The sequence below is a fragment of the Bos indicus genome, chromosome 11 (genome assembly GCF_029378745.1).
Source record: "Bos indicus isolate NIAB-ARS_2022 breed Sahiwal x Tharparkar chromosome 11, NIAB-ARS_B.indTharparkar_mat_pri_1.0, whole genome shotgun sequence".
NCBI lineage: Eukaryota > Metazoa > Chordata > Mammalia > Artiodactyla > Bovidae > Bos > Bos indicus.
Genome location: NC_091770.1, coordinates 102,446,117 through 102,471,715, shown reverse-complemented (window position 1 = coordinate 102,471,715; position 25,599 = coordinate 102,446,117). Strand labels below are relative to the sequence as shown.

General features: G+C 45.0%; 1 protein-coding gene across 2 annotated transcripts; it reads right to left on the bottom strand.

Moving 5' to 3' along the window:
* GTF3C4 (general transcription factor IIIC subunit 4) lies at positions 1-25,549 on the bottom strand. Of its 2 annotated transcripts, none has more exons than XM_070799506.1 (5): positions 25,304-25,549; positions 16,755-18,566; positions 13,640-13,770; positions 8,712-8,800; positions 1-7,313 (listed from the first exon to the last, which is right to left on the bottom strand). In XM_070799506.1, exons 2-5 carry the CDS (start codon positions 18,486-18,488, stop codon positions 7,249-7,251), a joined length of 2,019 nt encoding a protein of 672 aa, XP_070655607.1. In that variant the 5' UTR covers positions 18,489-18,566; positions 25,304-25,549; the 3' UTR covers positions 1-7,248. The 2 variants fall into 2 exon arrangements, with proteins under 2 accessions (XP_070655607.1, XP_019825132.2); XM_019969573.2 differs by lacking the exon at positions 25,304-25,549 and adding an exon at positions 24,666-25,062.
* Positions 25,550-25,599: the final 50 nt, after the last annotated feature.

Sequence of the window (25,599 nt, the reverse complement as noted above, 5' to 3'; positions counted from 1 at the left end):
TACAAATAACTTGATTATTTTATTTATTTTGAATTAAAAAAGTGGCCAAGATAACAATACTAGTGGCTCTGCATACAAAACACAACATAATTGAGGTTATTTCACATTTACAAAACTGCCATTATGTACAGCACTGGATATTCACAGCAACTTTAATAGACTCTAAGTACTAGAATCATAAAGAGCAATTGAGGGGGGAATGCAAAATGGGAAAAAGTTTAAAAAAAAACCCAACAATCTTTTGTTAACTGGAAAATTGGCCAACCAGCTAACTGGTAAAGAAAGAGAATTGCTATCCTTTCCTTTAGTAATAACTAAAGTAAGATTGCCCCACAGGACTGCATTTGATGAACACCCTCCAAAATTTCCACTTCATTTTCTCTATAATCTTTCCCACTTCAAACTTTGCCCAGAGACTGCCGCCCTTTTATCATATAAAAGCTCAGGACACTAGTATGTCTTCAGGGCAAGAAGATAACTAGTGCCAAGGAGACAGCATGGTCTGCTTCAGCTCAGGAGACCCAGCTGAAATCCAAGAAAGAATTTTGCCCTCTTCCCATCATTAGTACTTTGCAGTTCTCAACACAGCGGAGAAAGTAAACCAAGCTTCGTCATAAAGGTGGCAGGAAGCTACTCACTCCTTCTCTGTGTCACCAGCACCTACGCTGTGCAAGGCACTTCACACTCGGCACTGCAGGAACTCCCAAGACAAGACGACAAGTTCCTGCCCTCGAGGAGCTTACAATCTAATCGTGGACACTATGTACATATGTACAGTGCAGAGAAGCAGTGGATTCCTCTGGATGGGGTATTCCAAGCAAAATGTGCTATTTAGTCTCAAGGCTGTTTTACTTACATACTAAAAGTCTAAAACATACCACCTAATCAGATGGTAAGAATTTTAAAAAGTCCCCTTTCTATAACCCAAGTTTTTGGATGCCTGTTCTTTTTATTTCAAAAAATATTGCATGTAAACAAACACGTAGTTTGAAGCCAAGCACAAAGATAGCACAGGCATAGGATAAACATAGAATATATGCCACTATACACAACACGGGCTTATTTTCCTATAGTCTTATTTCTGTATTCCCAAGTTTGATACTCACTTTCCTTTCAAACAAATCTGTGTTAAAGTCTTTAAAAAGTCATAATTCATTTTTGCATTTACTTTTGCATTAGTACCAAAAACAAAACACCCTTGACCTCACCAATCCATTAGCCAAATGTCAAACTGATAAAATACAAAATGCTTCAAAGCCACCACCTCTTACACCATCCAATGAAACCACTTCACGGGACCCTTTTATGAAACTAACAGGATCTCATGATAGTGACGTAGTCAAGTTTTTACCTTAGAAAAATTTACAAGATTTAGAGTTTTGAAATTCAATTCCAGCCAACTCATTAACAGTATTTCCACTAGAGAGCCCGCACCTTCACTTTCTCGTATCAGGATGAAAGTGCCATCACTCCCTGCTTTGCAGCCCCTCCCAAGCCTGGAATGAAGGGATGAACACCATGCAGGGAAGCCACTAACACTGTGCTAAGTAAGCTCACTGCCTAGGATCAGACCCTATACTAAGTCTCTCCCCAGAGTATAGTTACAACCTAAAAAAAGCAAGACAAGAAAAGTTGAATCACCTAATCAAAGAGGCTGTGGGGGGTGGCGGGGTGGATGTTAAATATGCATATACCAAAAGGACTAAACTTCTTTATAGGACATGTATATTTATAAACAGTCACTTCCCTGTTAAAACTTACTGATTCCACAGCAGGTTTTCAGAAACAGCCATCATAAAACACCACACATGCCAATGGGAGGCTGCACCCTGCTTACCAGACTCAGGCCAGCCAGCCAGTCCTGACGCTGATGTGTGTCGTGCCTCGGAAACTAGTCTTCATCTTCTGAAAAACCCAGCTCTATACCAGGACTGTGATGCTGTGGTGAGTGGAAGCAACTCTGCAAATGTGACTTAATTCAATATGCGCCGTGCTTAGTTGCTCAGTCATGTCCAACTCTGCGACCCCATGGACTGCAGCCTGCCAGGCTCCTCTGTCCATGCAGATTCTCCAGGCAAGAATACTGGAGTGGGTTGCCATGCCCTCCTCCCAACCGGGGATCTTCCCAACCCGGGGATCGAACCCAAGTCTCCTGCATTGCAGGCAGATTCTTTACTGACTGAACCACCAGGGAAGCCCTAATTCAATACGACAGTCAAATTGCACACACTCTAACATCAGTTTGAACAACAGACATGAAGATCTTAGCTCCAAAAACTGCTTTTAGGGTCAAGAAAGAGCAGTGCAAAGCTCAATACCTATAAGACTTGAGACATGGCCCAAAACTCTGCTTTCAACTGCCAGGTGATGCTTCTACTAAGAGCCGAAGTGCAAGCGCCTCACTTGAGCTCCGTTAGAGGCATTCTAACAGTCCAACAGTGTCGAGGGGGAGGCTAGATGCTCAAGCCACTGTGTGGTGACCAGCCCTGCCGAGCTCCACCCACATGGGAGCAGTGGGAGAGTGCACGGAGGTGTTCACGCTCCACAGCCCATGGCAAGCTAGCATAAAGAAATGCATTATCTATCTGGCTATTTGCTGTCTGTGCTGTCCAATCTCTAAAATGAAAAAAAAAGGGGGGGGGGCAAAACCTACTTTCATTTAAAAATTTGAGGCCTGCTGACCTGGAATATAACCTGAATTTTTGCTTGTCAGGACTTACTGGTGTGGGAAGCAGAGCGGGTGTGGCAGGGAGCAGAAATGCAGTCTATTCTGCCTGAAATCCAGTTTGGAGGTGCTGGGCACTCCAACAGGGAGACTTTGAGGAAAAAATCAGATACAGTTTATTGAGCTCTTAACAGCTAACACTATTATATTACCTTCAGCAAGAAAAACTACTGTTTAATAGTTCCTTATAGGAAGGGAAGCCTTCTAGGAATGTAGTTTTTAGAAATTTTATCACAAACCTAATTTTCTATCAGACTGATAGCTCAGAGGGTGTCCTAAGGCTGAGAGAAGGACAGGGAGGGAAATAGAGAGGGCCTCTCCTAGGAGGAGGAGTGAGGCAGAGAGGGGTCAGGAGCAGCGGGGATAGACGGACGGGCGGGCCTGTGGAAGTTGGACACTGACAGCAACTCCTCGTTTCACTCTGGGAGCTATGGCAACTCGCGTAACACGGTTCAGTGCTGCCCAGGGAGCGGGGACTCCATAAATGCAGCTCCGTATTCTTCTTGACAAGACCCATGAGCCTTGATTTCTTCTGTTTTTTAGCTCACACCATCACAATTACAACAGAACATATTTTAATATTTAATTATTACCCCTTGACATTCTTTTAACCTAATTAACTGGTGATGGCTGCTAACAGCTCTAGTCCCGACGCCCAACATTAACATTCTCAAAAACTTCCTAGACGAAGAAGCAGAAAAATGTCACACTCCACCACGAGCTTCACCAGTGCTTCTAATAACTTCTGACATTGAAAAACAATTGGTAGTTTTGGCAGATATGATAACAGGCAGAGATGGCTTGAAGTCTGGGTCGTGGACACAGGAGGATTTCAGAATGAATATCAAGCCTAACAAGCTACCAATTTCTTATCTAGGATAATGGGAACAAATTAACCTTAAGCAGGGAAGATGTGACACAGGTGTGGATCAGGTTCCCAAGATGCAGTGCTGCCTTGGCTTCAAAGGTCCAGTCGTGGAGGACCTTTGCTCCCGCACCGTCACACAGAGCAGCGGCATCACTGCCACTGCATCCATGCCTATAGAGCTATAGAGCCTACAGAGCAGTGACAGCTGAAACTAACTTGAAACACACCACCCAGGCCAGGGACATTTCAGGATGGAAGAGAGCGTACGGTACATGTAAACCAGGAGAGGCGGCCAGTCTGAAGACTCCCGGTGTCCTGCCCACTCTTCCAGGGCTTCACTGCTCAGCACTGTCGCCATGTGAGCTGACGTTTAGGACATTCAGAAGGGTACTGTGTCTGTGACGCTGCCATTAACTCACAGTCGCCTCTCATCCTCACAGGTCAATGGATTAACCTCCATGGAAGAGGGGAGGGGTGAGGAAACAGGGGAGGACTCCTGACTCAGTGTGCAGAAGTTTAGGCTGAGGCAGGTGTTAGCTGGACTTCAAAGTCTTAAGAATGCCATTGGGCAGAGCCCCTGTACAGAGAAGCCCCTTTCCAGTAAAATTGTTGCCAAGTTTACCCCTACAGATATACAGAATAATTCAGGCAACCCTTTTTAAGTTCACTCCTAAGAGTCAAAATTTCCCCCCAAATGCACAATAGATTTCAATAAAAACTTAACGTATGTTTTAAATGGCAGCACCACAAAGTTCTGCAATAATAACAAAGCAAGTACTAACTCTGATTTGTTGCTGTTGCTCAGTCCCTCAGTCATGTCCGACCCTTTGGGACCCCGTGGACTGCGGCATGCCAGGCCCCCCTGTCCTTCACCGTCTCCCGGAGCTGCTCACACTCATGTCCACTGAGTCGGGGATGCCAGCCACCTTGTCCTCTTGTCCCCGTCTCCTCCTGCCTTCAGTCTTTCCCAGCATCAAGGTCTTTTCCAATGAATCAGCTCTTCACATCAAGTGGCCAAAGTATTGGAGCTTCAGCATCAGTCCTTCTAATGAATATTCAGAATTGATTTCCTTTAAGATTGACTGGTTTGATCTTGCAGTCCAAGGACCAAAAAAATAAGTGAAACTAAGCACGCTATGGAGAAGGCAATGGCACCCCACTCCAGTCCTCTTGCCTGGAAAATCCCATGGATGGAGGAGCCTGGTGGGCTGCAGTCCATGGGGTCGCGAAGAGTCAGACATGACTGAGCGACTTCCCTTTCACTTTTCCCTTTCATGCATTGGAGAAGGAAATGGCAACCCACTCCAGTATTCTTGCCTGGAGAATCCCAGGGACGGAGGGGCCTAGTGGGCTGCCATCTATGGGGTCGCACAGAGTCGGACACAATTGAAGCGACTTAGCAGCAGTAGCAGCAAGCATGCTATGGCAGAGAAGGCAATGGTACCCCACTGCAGTACTCTTGCCTGAAGAACCCCATGGATGGAGAAGGTTGGTAGGCTGCAGTCCATGGGGTCCCACAGAGTCGGACATGACTGAAGCGACTTAGAAGCAGTAGCAGCAAGCCTGCTATGGGGCTTCCCTGGGGTCACACAGAGTTGGACACGACTGAAGTGACTGAGCACACATGCACACAAGCACACTCCAACTGTACAAACCACAGCAGTGCCTCAATAGGATCTCAGTTTTTACTGTCATGTTTGCTATAAAGGCTACAACTTTCTGGGCTGTGCTCTTCATGATCTTCATGAGACTTCCCTGGTGGCTCAGATGGTAAAGCGTCTGCTTGCAATGCAGGAGACCCAGGTTTGACCCCTGGGTTGGGAAGATCCCCTGGAGAAGGCAATGGCAACCCACTCCAGTACTCTTGCCTGGAAAATCCCATGGACAGAGGAGCCTGGTAGCTACAGTCCATGGATTCGCAGAGAGTCCGACACGACTGAGCGACTTCACTTTCACTTTCTTTCTTCATGATCTTAATGCTGCCTAGCTCTCTTTCTCTTGATAATCTATTGAACATGGTGGACCCTGAAGTCTGGACAAATACTCCACTTGAAATTGCCACCAAAATGAGAAAGACAAGCAGAAGACACCAGCAGAATGAAAAAGCAACAGAAATACAGAATTAAACACAGGAGACAAAAATTTGAATGGGAAACGAAAGACATTTCCAAGCAGACTGTTTGGAAGCGCCTCATAAAGGCTCGTCTCCAATATGTATGGACAGCGGGGGAAGATACTAGGAGGGAGACACTATAGGAGGGAGCAGTGCTTGCGTTACACACTCTCCAAAGAACAAGTATTTCTCAGCGAGTCACCTCTGGGAGACAGTGAGGACAGAGAAGCCTGGCAGGCTGCAGTGTGCGGGGTCGCAAAGAGTCAGACATGACTGAGAGACTGAACAAAAACAACTACTCGGCGAGGGCAAAAGTCTTTCACTAAGGATACAAAAATGAAAAATAGTATGAGTTAAATTTCACATATTCTATTTCCTATTCAAGGCATTACAGTCCTGTTAATAATTAGCACCAATCCCTCAGATACTTATTTAAAAATCCAAGAACATTGTAGTTCTAGAATGTCTATTTTTGATTTTAGGTTTTAAGACCAATTAACGTCTAACATCTCTTAACAGCCCACAGAAAAATACCTGTGTTATAAATATCAAGGATCTTTGCAGAGAGAAGGCATTCCCAGGCTCTGGTTGACCCAGCCACATACACCATAGCACCAAGGCTCAAGGGTCCACATTCTGAGCTGTCCAGCTCTCTCTAGAAGTCTCTAGACAGACTTGGGATAGAAATGAGACATTTGGACATGTCAACATGAAAAATAGTAAGGGTTTTAGTACTAGGAGAAAATAAAGGAGAAAATATTCTTTTTCCTCTATGTACAAACATCTCACCTGGTCATCACAGTTCAGTCTGAAGAGAGGTGTGACACAGGTAAACAGGAATACTATGACACCCTCATATACATGGAGGGGTTGGGGCAGAACTGACGACATGGGAGAAATCGTTAAAAACAAGTCACAATTACGAGAGTCACCTGATCTTCCAACACATTAAAACTAACTTTAGTCTTGGCTTTAACCTCTTAAAAATATATAGTTTTAAGAAAATGGTTTCAATACACACGAAAAAAGCTGGCGGGACGTAGATCTGAAGCTATTTGTTGAGAACAAAATATGAGGCCCACATATTGTTTTAGACATTTGAGTATCTGCTAGACACCATGTGCCATGTACCTGGTAACTAAGCGTCCTGGAGCCACGAGACAGTTCCAGATCTGGGCCAGGGTTAAAGCCTAATTCGGCCCAGCGAGGCCCTTACCCACACTCCCTAGAAGAGGTCACTCTGTTGAGAAACAACAGGGCATTCATTGTGTTCAAACTGTTTCAGTCAAGATACTTCAACACTTGAAAAATAAGTGATAAGGAGTGGGGGCTAATGTTCATCTCAAAATGACTTAAGATCTCTGCACACAGTCCCTTTACAGATATCCTGTAGTCCCTGGAGACGGAGCACACACTTCGGCAGGGAGTTCCCAGGCTTACCGACCGTCACAAGGGCACCTTTCCTCTTGTGGAGGCCAGGCCTGCGCCAGCGCGTCCCAGCTCTTCGGGCTAGACGACACTCTGTCTTCCCACCGTGGACACTCAGAAAACAGGAGAGTCGCAGAAAGGGCAGGGGCTCTGCAGTAACCTCTTAATCCAGTCAGGGTCTGCCAAAGGGAGACAAGCGATAGTTGAGTGCACACTTCAGGGAAAGCAGTCAGATGGGACATGCCCTGGGCCGACCACGGTGTGCAGGTGTGGGTATTCTGGCCCCACTGCACAGAGGTCCTCACTGTAACATTCTAGACGAGGCTGGGCTAGATCTGTGGTTCCCAAAGTTAAATGTGTGATGAAAGAGGAAAATAAGGATAACGAATGAGTGTTTCTCACACATGGTTAATGTTAAAACCTACTCTGAAAACACTGTGTGTCGACGCGCTCTCCTCCTTTTACAGAACTCCCTGGCCTGTCAAATGCTCTGCCTACTGGTGAGTACTGTCCAGAGCTCAGAGATTCCCGTTCTCCCCAGGAGCTGCATGTGGCTCAGTGCAAAGTCAACTGGCAGGTGTGCTTGTTTTTGAGTTTGTTCCCATCTTCCCTGATTTCCTGTCTAAACTATAAACCAATTCTCAATTGCAGCAAGTGTTTAAAAGTCCCCCAAATTTGTTTCAAAATAATGCAGCCAGAGGAGAGGAGGAGGACTACAGACGAAATGAAAGATTATGAGCTGGCGATTTTTGAAGTTGAATGACAGGTATATAAGAGTTTCTCATCCTCTTTTTCTCTACTTTTAGGATTGCATTTTCCACAATAAAGAGTCAAAACAGAACAGAACATGCCAACACGTCCACTTCTCAGAATTAGAGAGCTTCAGCCAGTTTAGAGCAAAAATCAAGAAGGCTGTGTGGTTTTACACAGAACATTCTGTGTAAAACATTTGAGACCACACGTTACCCCCAAAGCGTACACCGCCATATGCGTGCTGTCTAGTAAGCTCATTCGGTTAGTGTGATATTAATGAAACTCAGGTTATAAACTGACATTCATGTGACTGTTTAAATCATCAATCCCTGGTTCGTGTCTATGATCTTATTCCAACAATTGATTCAGGAATGTGCACTCTGTCACTAGGGCTATCAGGAAAGAGAGTATCGATGAACCAGAAAAACAGCCCCACCGTGGCCACTAGAAGGGCGCCTCCAGGTGCACGTCCTGTTTCGGCAAGGCTGTCTTTATCTGTTACCAGCTGCAGAGTTTTCATTCAAATAGAATCTACATATGCCATCTAAAACAAAGTCTTTGGCGTTGTTTGAATGAATGATTTGCAGTGACAGCACAGCAAACTGCAGCCTTCCTTACTCACACAGTGTGATGCTCTTCGCATGTTGGTGATTCCAGTGACCGTGTTCATCAGGTGTGGGTTCATAACAGCACTGTACAGAGCAGAACGAGCTTGCTCCCTGTCCCCGACGGCCAGAGACCCAGGAGGGGAGAGGGGTGCCCCTGAGGCACCAGCACATGCAGTGCGCTCAACCTCACCCTGCCGCAGCCAGGGGAGCACCCACCTTCTGGAATTGGATGGCGAGCGATGCTGTCATGGAGCAAACACCTTCTGTATATCAAACTCTGGCAGGACTGGTAGGTTAAAAAGCACCTGAAAGCAGACAGATTGTATCATCAGTGCTACCAACAGTGGAAAGCAGTACAGTGTTGGAAGGTTAACTCACCACGGACAAGTATTCTAAAATGAGTTAACTAAGTGAAGGGCAAAAATGGTTGACAAATTCATGGCAACCATGTATCCCCCTGCACAGGACAGCTGGCCAGACCCACCACACACTTAGTAAAGGGGAAGTGCCCATGTCAGGCTAAGCCAAGAGATACAAGGCTTCTAATCCAGACAGTCACTGCAGCCCTGGGAAAGAATGCAGTCTGTTTATACCCAACTATACTGTGAATTTTTCATACGTTAAACAAAATAACTATATATCAGAAATTATTGTTAGTGATTTTTAAGATTACGTATAAGCACAATGTTTAAGACTAATGGCACAGTGGTGAAACCTTGAAAGATACAGAAGACACAATTAGTGGTACAAAAAAATAAGGGACATAAACAAATGCTCAGAGATTCAATTCCACCCAATGACCTTTCACTGAGCATCGGCCAGGACCTGGCAAGTAAGGGCAGGTGGGAGCGATGGGAGGTCAGAGAGAGCTGCTGGGCTCTGCAGGGAAGGTTTTCTGAAAGCTAACAGGATTTAGGAAGAGCAATAAGGAGTAAAGCACACAAAGAAGGGAGGTGGGGGAAGGAGTTCCTAGTCGGTTTACCTTGAGTAAAGGCCTGGGTGCACAGGAAGAAAGACTATACCTGAATGAGAGCAAGCACCCATTCTCACCCATTCTTTGTGGAAGAAGCCATTCAAGAGACAACAATGGACAGAGGTTACACGTGAAAACTCTGGAGCCAGAAGGCCAGGTTCTCAGCTCTGCCACTAACCACCTGCATGACTGTGGACAAAGTACTGAACATCCTCAGGCGCCAGTTTCCTCATCTGTGTCCGACACGTGGCTTGAGATGTGCGTGCTGCTGAGTGTTGTGCCTGGTACACTGGCAGCACCAAGAGGTGCTGGTTGCTGTTGTTACAAGACCACTACTATTCCTAGTCTCCCCTGAAACATAAGTCTGAACAGTTAAATTAGAAAAAAGTATAGGTACACAATAAAGACTGGAAAAAAATCCCAATATCAGTCAACAAGAGAGGAAATAATGGAATATCCATACAACGGGAAACTCTATGGCTGTTAAGAATGGGATCTATGGAGACTCTCTCTCCTTCGTGCATGCGCTCTTCTCTCTCTCCCTCTCTCTCTCTCTCTCTCCCCCTCTCCTGCTATCTTCTAAATAAAATAGAGCTGTAACACTGATTTGCCTAAGAGCTATAGCACGGTTTGTCCAAGACCCGAGAGCTGTGACGCACCGAGGGCTTTAATGTCCGTTGCTCCAAATCTATGTTGTGACGAGACAAAGAACAGGGGAACGTACACTAGTGTGACATCTGTGGTGCTGTGACACGGGTTTAACCTGGCTGAAACAACCTCTGCGCAGAAGAGGCCAAACACAGCAGGAGCCCAACTCAGCGAGGCTCCCGCGCTAGAAACGGAAGGCGAAGAAACCCAACTCAGGGGAAGGCCCATCGTGCTGGAAACCGGGACAGCGAAAAACGAACTCAGCAGAAAGCTCACGCGGCCCAGTCTCAGATTCCAGAAGACCTCCGGTTAAGCTGTCCAGTTTTCACACCATTTATTGAGGAGACTGTCTTTCCCCCATCGCATAGTCTTGCCTCCTTTGTCGTAAATTAGTTGACCATAGATGACACCACCCTTATTGCAGAAAGTGAAGAGGAACTAAAAAGCCTCTTGATGAAGGTGAAAGAAGAGAGTGAAAAAGTTGGCTTAAAACTCAGCATTCAGAAAACGAAGATCATGGCATCTGGTCCCATCACTTCATGGGAAATAGATGGGGAAACAGTGGAAACAGTGTCAGACTTTATTTTGGGGGGCTCCAAAATCACTGCAGATGGTAACTGCAGCCATTAAATTAAAAGACGCTTACTCCTTGGAAGGAAAGTTATGACCAACCTACATAGCATATTGAAAAGCAGAGGCATTACTTTGCCAACAAAGGTCCGTCTAGTCAAGGCCACAGTTTTTCCAGTGGTCATGTATGGATGTGAGAGTTGGACTGTGAAGAAAGCTGAGCACCGAAGAATTGATGCTTTTGAACTGTGGTGTTGGAGAAGACTCTTGAGAGTCCCTTGGACTGCAAGGAGATCCACCAGTCCATTCTGAAGGAGATAAGCCCTGGGATTTCTTTAGAAGGAATGATGCTAAAGCTGAAACTCCAGTACTTTGGCCACCTCACGCGAAGAGTTGACTCATTGGAAAAGACTCTGATGCTGGGAGGGATTGCGGGCAGGAGGAGAAGGGGACGACAGAGGATGAGATGGCTGGATGGCATCACTGACTCGATGGACGTGAGTCTGAGTGAACTCTGGGAGTTGGTGATGGACAGGGAGGTCTGGCGTGCTGCGATTTATGGGGTCACAAAGAGTCGGATGGCGTGCTGCGATTCATGGGGTCACAAAGAGTCAGACACGACTGAGCGACTGAACTGAACTGAACTGATACACGAGAAGAGGCTTTGTATATTGCCCTAAACCCCATTCCCTATTCTGGGACCCTTGTGGGTATTTTCTCAAATTTTAAGAAGTTAGGAGCCTATAAAAAACCTCAAGAAGGATCCTTGGTAAATGAAACAGGAAATCTTCCAAATTCACTGAACATTCTCTGACTGTGAGAAGTATACTGAGTATTCTCAAGAATGCTAGGAGGTTTATAACATAATTATTGTAATAATTAAACCAACCAGTACAATTTATAAGCACCAGGTGAATACTCGTATTGACTGTAATCCACTAATGAGCAGGTGGTATTATTAGTAGTACTGGTATTTGTGTTAATGAATGTTATGGATAGGAGGAATAGAGATGGATTTAAGTTAAACTTGTCACATACTGATTTTGATGGGAGAAAAGAAAAGGATAGTCAAGTAATAATGGGAAAAAATGCTTTTAAATGAGTAAGCATGTGGTCAAATTGTATAGCTGAACAACTTTCAGCATTCATTTCAAAATATTTATATCTGAGAAATTTTAAATTAAAAACCATTAATAAAACTAAATACTTCCAGATTTGGTGATATGTCTGTAAAACTTAATCTGAAATAATATTTATATAAATTAAAATTCAAAACTTAAAAAAAAAAAAAAAAAAGAATGGGATCTATGCACTGATATAGAAAATAACCACAACATTTTGGTAAGAGAATAGGGAAGTTATTAAGTATATGTAGCAAAATCCTGTTTCTATTGAAAATAAATTTAAACAATTTAGTGAGTGCCTACCATATATCAGACATTGTTCCCGAAATAGCCAGGAACAAAACAACAAAATTCCCTGTCTTCATGAAGCTTTGTACTCTAGAGGGAGGAGAAAAATCCAAAGTAAAAAAATATATTAAGTAGTGATAACTGCTAAGGAGGAAAACAGAGCCAGGAAGAGGGATGAAGGCTACCAGGAGGGGAGAGGGATGTCCTCGGGTGTCATGATGTTAGGCAGCCTGGTTGGGAAGAAGCCCTGCTGGAAGAGTGGTCCGAGCAGAGAGGATGGCCAGCGCAGATGTCCGGGCTGGGAGGGATGTCGCGTGCATGAGGAAAGACATAGAAGATGGGTTGGGAGATAACTGTAATAACCTGGGCAAGAGATGATGTTTCTTGGATCAGGGATGTAGAGGTGAAGGTAGTGGGAAAAGCTGGATTCAAATTTGAAATGCCTGTAAAACTTCCAAACAGAGCAACTGAGCAGGTGCTTAGATATGAAGCCTGGACTGAGGGAAGAGATTCAGACTAAAGTGATGTTAAGTCACCAGTGTACAGATACATGTGGCAGCCCAGGGAGAATGCTGTGGGCTTCCCAGGTGGCTCAGTGGTAAGAATCCACTTGCCAATGCAGGAGCTGCAGGAGACTTGGTTCCATCCCTGGGTTGGGAAGAACCCCTGGAGAAGGGAATGGCAACCCACTCCAGTGTTCGTGCTTGGAGAATCCCATGGACAGAGGGGTCTGGTGGGCCATAGCCCATGGAATCGCAAAGAGTCGGAAATGACTTAGCACACACATACCGTGGGGAGAGTGCTGATAGAAGAAAAACATGTCCAAAGATGGACATCAAGGAGATACTGTGTCCAGGAAGCCAGGTGATAAAACGGTGCTCTATGGAGGAGGAAAAGGGAGGGATCAACAGTGTCAAACAGCCCACAGGGCCACAGAGTGGTCCTCTCAGAGTGACACTGAGGAGAGAGAAGGGGAAGACTTCTACCCTTTGTTAAACCAAACACAGTACAGGAGTACTTTATATTCTATTAACTTTAATGGCCTTTGCTTTCATCATAATGATTTTTTAAAATTCAGTACTAACTTCAAAGTAAAATAGTATTGTGTGTTAGTCACTCAGTCATGTTCGACTCTTTGTGACCCCATGGACTATAGCCTGCCAGGCTCCTCTGTCTGTGGAATTTTCCAGGCAAGGATACTGGAGTGGGTTGCCATTTCCTTTTCCAGGGCATCTTCCTGACCCAGGGACTGAACCTGGGTCTCCTGCATTGCAGGTGGCTGCTTTACCATCTGAGCTACTAGGGAAGTCAAATACAGTATTACCAAAATAAACAGAGAAACTCCTATTACAGTTACAAACAAGCAGTTACAAAGAAAACTACTCCTAAAGGGTTTCAGTCAAACAGATGGAAAAAAAACCACAGCAGGTGTTACGGCAGCAGCTTTTCTCCAGCTTGATGGCATGGGCACCATACCCTTTGGATGAACACTTGACAGTGGTCTGTGGGGCACAGGCTGGAAACACGCAAAAGCAGCTTACCGGAGCCAGATGTGGCCATTGGAGCAGACGGCCTGCTTGCGATCTGTAAACGGCAAGATCTCCTTACACAAACTGCAGTGCTCAGGGAAGGTCTGCTTGTTCATCTTCTTTGAGATGTGTCCAATCAGCACCTAGTAAAACAAAGGGGTCAGTGGCATTTCACGTGAGCGCAGGGCTTCCGAACACCAAGGAGAAGAGGACAACTCCGCGGCGTCTTCCACCAGAGAGGAGCGCTGCGTCCCCATGTGGGCCTGCCACACTGGGTAGAAAGGAAAGAAGCTGGACCTTCAACTTGTGTCAACTGGTTGAGTAAAATAAAATAAATTCAATCAGGCACCCCGTGACAACGGTGAACTTTACTCACTAAAGGAGAAATGTTCTGAAACACAAATCTTATTATTTGCCTTTACTTGCTTCTGAAAGGACTTCAGAGTTCTGTCAGAAGACAAAGTATTCAGCTATACTTAAAATGTTTGACTTTTAAGAAAGAAAAGCATAATCTGTACAGGCAAAGTATCATGTGAAATACTAACTCTAGAACGAAACAAATGTCTATTCTTTCAGAAAAGCTTACAAAGTAAAAAGATGATCAAGATTAAAAAATAATACCTTCTCCTTCTGATGGCCCAAAGACCCACAACCAATCTAGTGAGCCCGCGATAGGAGACCCACCAGCCCCACAGCAAAGGTATGGGGGGCCCGCTGTAGGAGGCAGACAGGGCAGCTTGAGGCCTTGGCCCTACTTCAGTTTTGCTTCTTTCTCTGCTTTATTAGGATTGCACCAGGTCAATGAAAGTCTGAAAAAGACTAAATCTACTTCATTATCTTGTTGGAAAAAACCTTCACAAGCTACGTTTTTGGGAGGCATGGAATATGTCAATCCTCAAGAACCACCTTGTCTTATTAGCAGATATGTCCTTCAAAGTTATAATCCATTTACACTTGAGCTCTTGTGTAAGAAGAACTTACTAGTTTGCCATTCACTAAAATTAGCTCACTGATGTTCTGAAGGGTATCTTAATAGCTCAGAAGGGTGTCTTTTTTTTTTTTTTTTTTCAGAAGGGTGTCTTACCTACTGTGCATATAACTTGCAAATTTAAAGTCCATTAACTTTTGGCCTTTTTTAAAGGTCTTGAGAATTCTAATTTATGGTCCCTTATAGCAAGGACAACTACTGTACCAGGTTTGAAAAGATTCATTTTAGGTACACAGAAGGATTTTCAAACAAGACATGTATTGTTTTCAATCGAAACTCAGTTGCTGTAGCTGGGCCGAGGTATAATCTTCCTTTCTTTAAACTGGCTGTGTTGGAACCAAGTTAACTGTGCTAAATGTAGCTTTCCATGCTCACACAGCATGTGCAATAATTATTCTAAACCACTGCAAACCAACTGTCATTATAGATTTACTAATAAGTTTTTGTTAATATTTTACGCGTATAGTATCCTTACTTGGTCCTATGAACCAGCGGTAACCAGAAAACTCCTTCACACCATTGAGATCACAATGAAACGATCTTCAAAAGCTGACTTTTGAAGATGAAAAGTCAGATACATGAAGAGTGCATCTTAACTGCTCCTGAGTGTGAATGAACACGCTGCTGCTGTACATCAGTAAAGAAAAGGTGCTGCAGCCAGGAGCCGCACGTTACTACTGCCCGAGGGTGAGCCCTGAGGGAGCTCAGGATGGAGGCAGGATGGCCCCCATCTAGCTGTCAGCTGCTGCAGTGCCCCCAGTGGGGCATCCTAAGGAGACCCAGGCTGAGAATCACAGGATATGTGGCCCCAGACAGCTGAGGTACACATCAAAGTAATGACTGCAGTGAGCCCAGACCCTGTTATCTTCCCATACAGAGAGAAGCCCTAAATTCCTTAACCTGATATGTCTTGGTTTCCTTATTTGCAACAAAGACTGACTACGGTCTTCGTTGTAAAAACGCTTATATATCCTAGCTCCACACCCTTGCCCTTCTGGTGCAGTCTCTCTGAGTTATCTTAGACGCTGCGTCCCAGGCTTAAGTCCTCAGTTTTGCCTGCTGAATAAAACGTAACTTTTAGGTTATGCTTTTTTTTCCCAGTCAACATCAGATTGTCGCAAACATCCTTAAGAAATAATTTTAGGAGTATATGGATACACACACACAACTTTCCAACAAGAAAATGCAACAAGTGACTTGTGAATGGTTTAACATTACGCATGAAGATACCTGAATTTATTACCTTCAATTAACATTTTAGATTTTAGATAAGACTTCAGGCAGTGAGAATAAACATCAAATTTCAGAGTAAAAAGGACGATAGTCTTGTCTTCTTGAATATTTTAGTATACAGTATGTTCCTTAAAACAGTTTTTCAGGATTTTAGAAGCTGTTAGCTCAGGATTCCTGGTTAAAAAGTCTACATGACACTAAACTGCACAAAATTAAAGGCCTCTTTCCTATAGGAATTCTCAGAACCCTTAGAAGGATGATGTACACTGGAAACCTCTAAGAGGAGTATGGCGTATTTCCCCAAGCTTGGAACCCTATTGTTCTGTCAGAGAACTTTAATTCTGTGAAATACATTTTAGATAACACTGTAAGGTTGTTATACCACCAAAATAAAGATTATACTCAGTTTTTGCAGGTGGGGGAGGGGAACAAACACCCAATGGATAATCGTTTTACTTCCTATGCCCTTGTAGGCTAAATGAGAAAACCTCCTGAAGTCCTATCAAATGCAAAGAATCCCTGCCACAGGCCTCCCCCTCCCATCTTTCTGCAGACAGGAAGGGGAGGGCGGGCCTGCCATCCTTCCCCTGTAGTGTCTGCCCAATCACAGCCCTGCAGTGTCTGCCCAAGTCTGCTCCTGGAGCTCATCCACAGCCCGAAATCGCCCAAACCATGGACATCAATCGAGGCACCAGTAAGAGTAAGAACTGACATAATTCTTAGTGGGACATGAATATGTCCTCTGCATTAATCTGCTTCCTATTTATTTTCCGGCACCTCATGCTCATCAATTACCTAAAAATGTCAAAGCAGAGGTTGAGTTTTACGAATTCAGTTTAAGTCATTTCTTTCTCGTGAAGCAAGCAGATTTTTCGGTTTTCAGTGTTTTTGCTGACAAACACCTACCCGTGCGGTTCTGTCATCATACTCCTCATCAGACATCAGGAAGTTACAGAGTCCCCTGGTGGGGATGCTAGTGTTTTCTGTGATCCAGGTGTGTAGATACACTTCGCCCAGGACTCGCTTCATGTGCTCCCTCGTCAAGTGCATTTCCACTGCTTCAATTTTTCCCTGGATTTCAAGGAGTTTCTCTTCCATTGGCTCTCGGCCTCCAGTATCCGCAGATTGAGGGAGTGAGTCCTCTGTGGGGTCCTCTGGATCGCCGTCTTTGCTTTGCTTACTAATCTGTTTGGAAGAGGTGCCTTCCTCCTGCTGTTCATCCTCAGCATTGCCCATCCCAGGTGAGTCAACTAGCAAGATTTTTGAGTCCTCGTGGGTGGGTTTGCACAAGGCTTCTGAAGGGGTTTTCTGCATCGACTGATATAAAATTCTCAGGAGGAAGAGTTTGAAACGCCAGTAATAGGTGGCCCCACTGCTTTCGATCTTTTTTTCCAAAGCTTCATGTAAAAATTGAGGGATATGCTTATCTTTTAAAATCTTCCAGCGTACTAGGTCTATTAAATCTACCTGCTTAAAGAGATTCTGGACAGAAGACTCCAGAAGCTGAGCAGCTGCCTCTTCAAAGGTTTTGAGAGTAACGAACTGAACCTGGTAGTTTTTGTTAACGGGATGGAGGCCGTTGACCATGCCCTCAGTGGTGATGACGGCCAGGTATGCGCCGCAGGGGCTCACGGCTATCCCGTGTGTCCTCACGGAGCCAAACACATCAGAGAGTTTAATCAACTGGTGCTCAAACTTCAACGCCACATCTGTGAAAATGGGGATCAGCTGCCTCACCTTGCCGTCACTGGAGCAAGTATACACCGTCCCATTCTGCTTGTCGGCAGTCATGGAGACGATGGGCAGGGAGTGCAGGCCTGTGACGTGAGAGTTGTGAACATTCAGACCTGCTTTGGAGATCAGGAGAAGACACCAAAACACATAGGACCCTCGTGCGGCCACCACTAAGCTGCAGCTGCACTTCTGGTAAGGGTGATACAGCGGCACGCACTTGATGCTGTGGACTGGCAGCTGGTCCATTTCTTTCCACAAGACGACAGGCTGCCTCAAGGTGAAATAGCCTTTGACTGCTTTAAGGTTGACAGGCAGGATTTTCACAGGCCCAAAAGCACTCCCCACTATAAGGCCGCTCATTTTCCGATTGTTGTGCTCATATTCCCACCAGAACAAAACGCTAGGAGAGCTGATTCCTGACTCGATGGTGTTGCATGAAGAGATGGACTCCTTCCCTGCAAAGGGGAGCTGGAACTGCCACACGGCGATGTTCCCGTTCTCGAAGAGGACCGCCAGGAGCACGCTGCCCACGTCTCGGCACTCGTTGTTGTGCTTGACCTGCTGGGTGGTGCAGATGCCCGACCACTCCATGCGCACCGGCGCCTGCATGCTGTGTCGCCTCTGAAACTCGGCGAAATCCCTGAGACTGCCCTCCGGGGCCTCGTTTCTGGAGAACCTGTAGCTGGTCTCATAGAGACGCTCTCCGTAAATCTCCGTCAGGTCCACCAGCTGGACCCACTGCAGTCTGTTGAGGTTAGCCTGGATGGTCAGGCGATTGTCCATGGTCAGTGCGGCCAGCAGGCACCTGCCATTAGCGTCACAGCCCACAGGGGACCAGCTAGTGTACTTGAACCCTCTCAGTGGTGGCAGAGCCTTCCCCTCAGGGTTGAACACCCTGTCCAACATGAAAGTCTGACTGACTGTGGGGTCTTCAGAGGTGGCAAATCTCTGTTTACACTCGGCAACTTCCCTTTTTGAGCCAACCTGAAAATAAGATATAAAAACTATCAGATAAATATTTCACTCTAAGAGGAACAGATTTACATTGCATAGGGTGGATTAATTGATCCACATAAATACGTACAGTAATTTGACATCAATTCTATTAATTTTGACGCGACATAGATTTAAAAGATCAATTTCATGCCTAAAACTAAACAAGCATTTACTCACGAAATGGCAATTTTAAAAATTTTAGTTTGTTTATAGGAAATGGCAGTATTTTTAAGGGTCAGAGAAAGTGCTGTGGTTACTCACAGCCTGGTTCCCACCTTCTTCTCAGAATTAACAAACGCAGTAGCAATGACAGAAGTGTAGTTGATTCTAAAGAGTCAACTAAGCATTCTGCTAAACTAGTCACAAACAATAAAGGAGTTTAAAAGTCATGAAAAGTTATGTATCTATATCTATATATAAATATATATATATATCTTTGATACAATTAGATGTTTGGATTTTTAACAATATCTTTGCAATATAAGTCTTCCATCTGAAATTTCACTGACAGATTACTCTGAGAACCAGCTCCAATAGCTCTTTCCAGTTTCTACAGAATAATGTCCACCCTGCCTTCCCTGGCTCCCCCTTGTGTAGAATAATCTTTCCTCTTATCTGAACCCATCTATCCTACCAGGTCAAGCTCTATGAGACTTTCTGAGAACATTCTAGCTTTCACTTATCGCTCTCTCCTCCAAGTTTGCAACATACACGAGCAGTTCTATTTATTTAATGTCTAGGTGTACAATGGTAAGCTCTTTAGAAACACTTTAAAGGAACATTAAAAATAGAGGAGACAGAAATGACCAAAAGAAGGTGATCCAGAATTGTAAGAAGATAGCCAGAAGACTAAAGCCAAAGAGAGCAGAGGTCAATTAGAAATGATTTCTGTTATGTCAGAAGTAGGAAGAAGGACTTGATCCACTGTCTTTTCTTCTTTTCCATAGATGCTTATCTTCAAACTGGAAAGGGTACATTAAACATGATCAATAAAGAATTCTAGCCAAAATATACATGGATATAACAAAAACACACACAAAAAAACTCACTTTAAATGAGTTTAAGCCCCCAAGCCCAGAAGAATAACACTCCAGAACATAGAAGATGAATTCAGAACTATAACATTCCTCAATACAGCTCGGACAACTGGAAATGTGTCAGAAAACCATACTGCAATGAATAGTTAACTGCTAGATCACATTAACAAATAAGCTTATAAAGTGAAAGGTAGATAAAGATCCTCTAGAGAAGGAAATGGCAACCCACTCCAGTATTCTTGCTGGGAAAATCCCACTGACAGAGGAGCCTGGCAGGCTAGTCCATGGGGTCACAAAGAGTTGGATGTGACTGTCCACAGAGACATAGATACAAATCCCAACAAATGAATTAGAAGACTAACTTTTTCTAAACTGTGTTAAACAGAACATCACTCTACTAAATTGCCCCTTGAAAAAGAGTTTTGTAACTAAAACTGTTTTGAAAGTGCTGTTTATTACACATTATTCCCCCTTCAAGAGTTATCGCCGGGAGCTACTATAGAGTAGCTCTGTAGCTACCATAGAGCTACAGAGTTATCTAAACTTTTTTTTAACAACAGAACCTTATGGTGTTGGTGGGGGGGTGGGGCGGTGCAGGGGCAGTCATCTTTCTTCATCCTAAGTAACACTCTGGAAATGGGCTCTTAGGCAGTGTATCTTAATTGCAGGGTAGTCTCTTGGATACACCTATGGATATACTGGAGAAATACAGACCAGAAATTCCAATTAAATAGAGGTGTCACTGGCTAGTCTGTTAATAAAACGACGCTAATCAAAGCCCACAGCTTTGTATGGGGTAGATAAAATTTGATTGAAAATCTGCAGATTGCCGGGATTCAAATCCTGGCTCTGTCACATACTAGCTCTGTGACCCTGAGCAAATTGTTTAAACCTTCTGGCTTTAATTTCCTCATCTATAAAGAGTGCAATGACACATTCTCATAGAGTTAGGAAGGTTAATTAAGTCAATGCATGTAAAGCATATATTAATAAATACTCAATAAATGTTATCTACGATGACAAGTAGTAGTAGTCTCTGAGAATTCAGTAAATGTTAACGAGACCTAATAAAAGTAAAATGCAGGTTAGGTAGGTATTAAGTTGTCTGCCAAATGGAGGGTGGATATAAAATTATTCACCAAATCCCATAATACTACAAACTAAGCAATAATTCTCAGACTAGGATAATTTACTACAATAGAAACTACTATAGAACTGAAAATAAACTTAGAGAATGCATAACTCCAAACAGCAGTACAGAATGAAATAAAGGAAGCTCAAGCTTGGTCCTAACCCACAGCAGCAAGAATCCTTGACAGGATGGAGAGCAGCTTGGATGTCAGCCAGTAAGGAAAATCCTTAGGGTTTTGTGCAGTAATTTCCATGTTAGGTAATCTGAATTAACCTAGTGCACCTCCCCTCAACTCTTCACATCACAAAACTAGTTAACGAATCAAAACAAGTACTCAGATGCCCCAGGAGCATGTTAGTTAAGAGTCCAGCTCTCAGAGGCTGAGCCCCAGTCAATCTTTTCACTATATGCTATCCTGTTTCTAGTTGGCCACTATGACAACTAATCAGCACATACTTTGTAAGCACCTAACAAAAACTCACTTGAAGCTCGTAGACAGTAAGCTTCTTGAGGGCAGGAATATAATTCCAAAGACAGGAAACAGTTATTTAACTTAATGGAGTAGATGGCGTTGATATTACTAAAGCTCCTAACAGCTGAAACAAACAAAAGTAGTCATGCACGTATTATTAGATTTTGGAACTGTTTGCAACTAGATGATTCACTAAATCAGCAGTCCAATGGGAAGAGAAATTGTAAACTTGTTCTTAAGTCACTACTTCACTGGTTCTCAGATTTATACCATTCACTTTTATATCAGTGCCCAGGGCAGTAACTTGCAAAGAGCAGATAATATGTGAACTATTATTATAACTGTGTATTTTCCTGAAAAAACTCATAATCTAAATAACGATCAGAGCAAAAGCTTCAAAGAGGTTTAGCATGTAGCCGTCTAGCAGTTCTACACACTGAAACTGCGATCTAGGTTGCAGGAGTCCATCTTCCTTGTTGGAGCAAACTGGCCAGCACCAAAGAGATTTCAGTCCACAGGGCCTGTGAGTGGGCAGTGCCACCAAAGCACAGACAAAGACTTCCTTACACTCCCACCATTACTCCAGCTTTACCCCACAGAGGCCTCTCTCAGAACTGCAGGGACATCTCGGCCTTCATTCCCCAGGCAGGGCCTGCGAATGAGACTGCCAACTGACCGGTGCTTTCTGTGAGGTGCACACCAAAGCAGAAGAGGAAGACACCACTGAATAATTTCAGGAAAGCAACCGATTACTAGAGGGATATATAAGGATTTCCTATTACTCATTTTCCAGTTGTAGGACCAATGACAAGAATCAAATTTTTATCAGAATACAGTGATAAGAGATAACTTTGTATCCATAGCCAAAGCATTAACCCAGAGACCTTCCTTCATACTTGCATGACTATTTTTTAACCTGAGCATTTACAGTGTGCCAGGAACTGTGCTAAGTAATCACATATGGACATATGGACATATAAGCATATATATAAATATACACATATAATAATATATTTTAACTTAATCTTCTAAAGATGCTAAACGAGGTAGGCTTTATTATCCTTTTACAGATAGACCTGGCTTGCTATCTTGTGCCAAAGTGTAGTCTCTCTTTTTTTAAAAATATTTTTGTTTATTTATTTATTTGGGTGCATTGGGTCTTAGCCACGGCATGTGGGATCTAGTTCCCTGACCAGGAATTAAACCTCCGGGCCCCTGCATTCAGAGCTTGGAATCTTAGCCACTGGACCACCACGGAAGTCCCCAAAGTGTACTCTCTTAACCCCTGTTTTATGCTGACTCCAACCATCACCTACTTGCCTCTAGTCCAGTGGGAGTCACATTCCTGCACCACACCAGGTCAGTCTTCATCTATGACGCTGTAACAGCACCTCAGGGCTTCCTAAACTGAAGTCAACCATCTCAGACTGACCTTCCAAGTTCCCAAACTGACCTCACTTTACTGTCTCCGACTCTCTAGGAAAGCTACTTGACCTCAGCTGTGAACCCAAAATCATTTACGCAAGCAACCAGAAGCTGTGTTCATCACTTAAGTGTCTGTGCACAAGATGGGCACCTTATTCCTGGCACTTGGATGACCCCTTTCTCCCTTCTTTTTACAACCCAAACCCTACTTTTTTTTTTTAGGTCTGCTGCAGATTCACCACCAAATAACCTTTCCTAATAAAAGCATCTCGGTTCAGCATTCCTTTACTTCTTTAAATTCTCTCTGCTGAAGCATTAAGTCTACCACACTGAGACACACACTTAAAATTTTCTCTAGCTGATGTGCATATAGTTAGCATCAGTAAGTTCCTTTTCAGCAGAGGTGAAAGGTGTCTCACCTTTTAAAACCCCTCTGTTCTGCCTCCCTCCTTGAGTGTTTCTCAGTTTCATAGGATCACCAACATCTATTCACATGACTGGTTTATCAGTTGAGTTGCTCAGGCATGTCTGACTCTTTGCGACCCCATGGACAGTTGCACACCAGGCTTCCCTGTCCATCACCAAATTCCAGGTGACTGGTTTATACTTGAATCAATTTGTCACACCCTGTCCAAGATCTTTGAAAATTTAGTCATACAAACTTATCAATGATCTAATTCAACATCGAGCTGTCACTTTCAAACTTGGATTAAGTATGCTAAAAGTGGTGTGGGTTCTCTGCACCCCATTCAGTCACTGATCTATATTTTAAATGGCTTGGCAGAGTAGTTTTTTTTTTTTAAACTTCATATTCACAGAAACACTTTCTCTGTATATAGATACATATTACAACTTATCACTACCTATTATTACATTGTTGTTTTTGACCTGTCAAAAGAATGAATGTAAGCTCCAAGAGGACAGGGATTTTGTTTTTGTACAATGTTTTACTTCTGGAGCCTAGATTGATCTCTAGCTGATACACTGTTGCTGTTGTTTCAGTCACTAAGTTCTACCAAGTCCTAGCCCACCCTTTGGCAACCCCATGGACTGTGTAGCGCCCCAGGCTCCTCAGTCCATGAGATTTCCATAGTGGTATTCAAAGGTGTGTTGAAAGAATGAATGTACATTTTGATAATCACACATATGCATACAGACCTATAAAGCAAATAGTAATAAAGTTTTAATATTTTTAAACCATTAAATGAACAACACGACTTCCTACTTTAACACATTTTGAAAATGGTGATGCTCCAACAATAAAACTTTAGCAGTTTTAAAGTTCTGAAGGCAAGCTTAGTTAATCCGAAGCCAAAAGCACTAAATCTACACGAAGCATTCAATCTATACGAAGATCTTAAGAGTTGCATTTATTTCCAGAAGCTTTATTTTTCATTCTACATCCCAAAGCCTTTTCGTTATTGAAGAAAAACTGGAGTACTAACCCCTGACATCCAGTATCTATCCATCTGCCCAAGATGAGAAGGACCACTCATATAACAAAGTCACTGCAACAGTTAAAGACAAAGCAAAAAAAAAAAAAAAAAAAATTCTGTCTTCCAAAGCCAAGGAGGCGGAAGAGGAGGGCACATCACAGTAAACAAAGCCAGCCAGGAGCCTCGGGGAGCAGGCCCCAGACAATAGGAGCGGGTGGCAGAGGCAGGTCTGGGGTTGGGTCAACACGGGGGTGGAGCCTAAGAAAGCACCAAGGGAAGAAATCTGCGCCAGCAGCCAGCCAGACGCCGGGCCGCAGGGAGAACTTGGCTCCGGAGAGGGACCTTCCGAAATGTACCTGTGTCTCGGGAGTGGGTGGGCGATCCGGGAAACTGGGCATACACGGCGTCCCCCCGACCCCTTAAGCTACGGCGGCGACCCTAAAGACTCAGGGTGCGAGGAGGCGGGAATCCCCGGCCGAGGCGTGGGCCCGGGGATTCCCCCGGGGACCCGCGGGGACGCGGCCGCGGGAGGGAAGGGAGGCGGGCAGGAGACCCCCAGAGCCCGGGGCGGCGGGCATGACTTACTTTGAGGAAGCAGCTGTGGAGAGGCGCGGGCACCGACGTGCGGTGGATAACCAGGTCCTGGCCCGGGTTGTGCACGTCGCAGATGAGTTCCAGCACGGCGATGCTGCGGGCCGTGGACACCGACACGCGGTGGTCCTCGGACCACGCCAGCGGCTCCAGGCCGCTCACCGCGTACTGCAGCCTCACCGCCGGCTCCCGCCGAGTCACCAGCAGGCGGAACGCCGTGCTGGGCCCCGGGGCCGCGTCCGCCGCCGGCTCCTTCCCGCCGGTCTCAGAGCCCTCCACCTCCTCGGGCGGCGCGGGCCGCTCGGCCGCGGGCCCCACCCGGGTCAGGGCCGTATTCATCTCTCCTCGGAGGCAGAGGCCGGGCCCCGGGGCGCGCGCCAACCTCCCCCTCCTCCTCCCCCTCCCCGCCCCGCTCCGCCCCGCCCCGCCCCGCGTCGCTGTCCAGTTGCCGCCTCCCGCACCGAGGCCGCCGGGCCCCCAGCTTTCCTCAGCGGTGGTTTCCCCCCCTCAGGCCCGGAGCGCCGCCGAACCACGAAGGACCCCGCCGTTGCTAGGCAACCCAGCCCCTGCCGGGTGGCCAAGGCACTGCCTGCAAAAAAAAAAAAAATTTAAAAATTTAAAAATAATCTCACCTTGTGGTGGGACCGGATCGCGGGTGGGCGAGGGGCAGGGAGTCCCCCCCCTCCCCCACCCCCGGCGCCTAACAACTAAAGTGCTGAGGAGAGTCAAAGGAGGAGGCGTTGGTTCGATGGGACACGCCTCTCTTTCCTGAGAGGAATTTCAAAAGAACGTCAAGGGCAATAACTCTGGGGTTCGGTGTGACTTGGCATCCCCCCCACCCCCGGCACAGGCCGCGCCACGAGGGACTGCCCTGTGGCCGGGGGCGCCGCTGATCCGGCAGCTAGTGGCGCGGGCCCCTTCGTGAGGG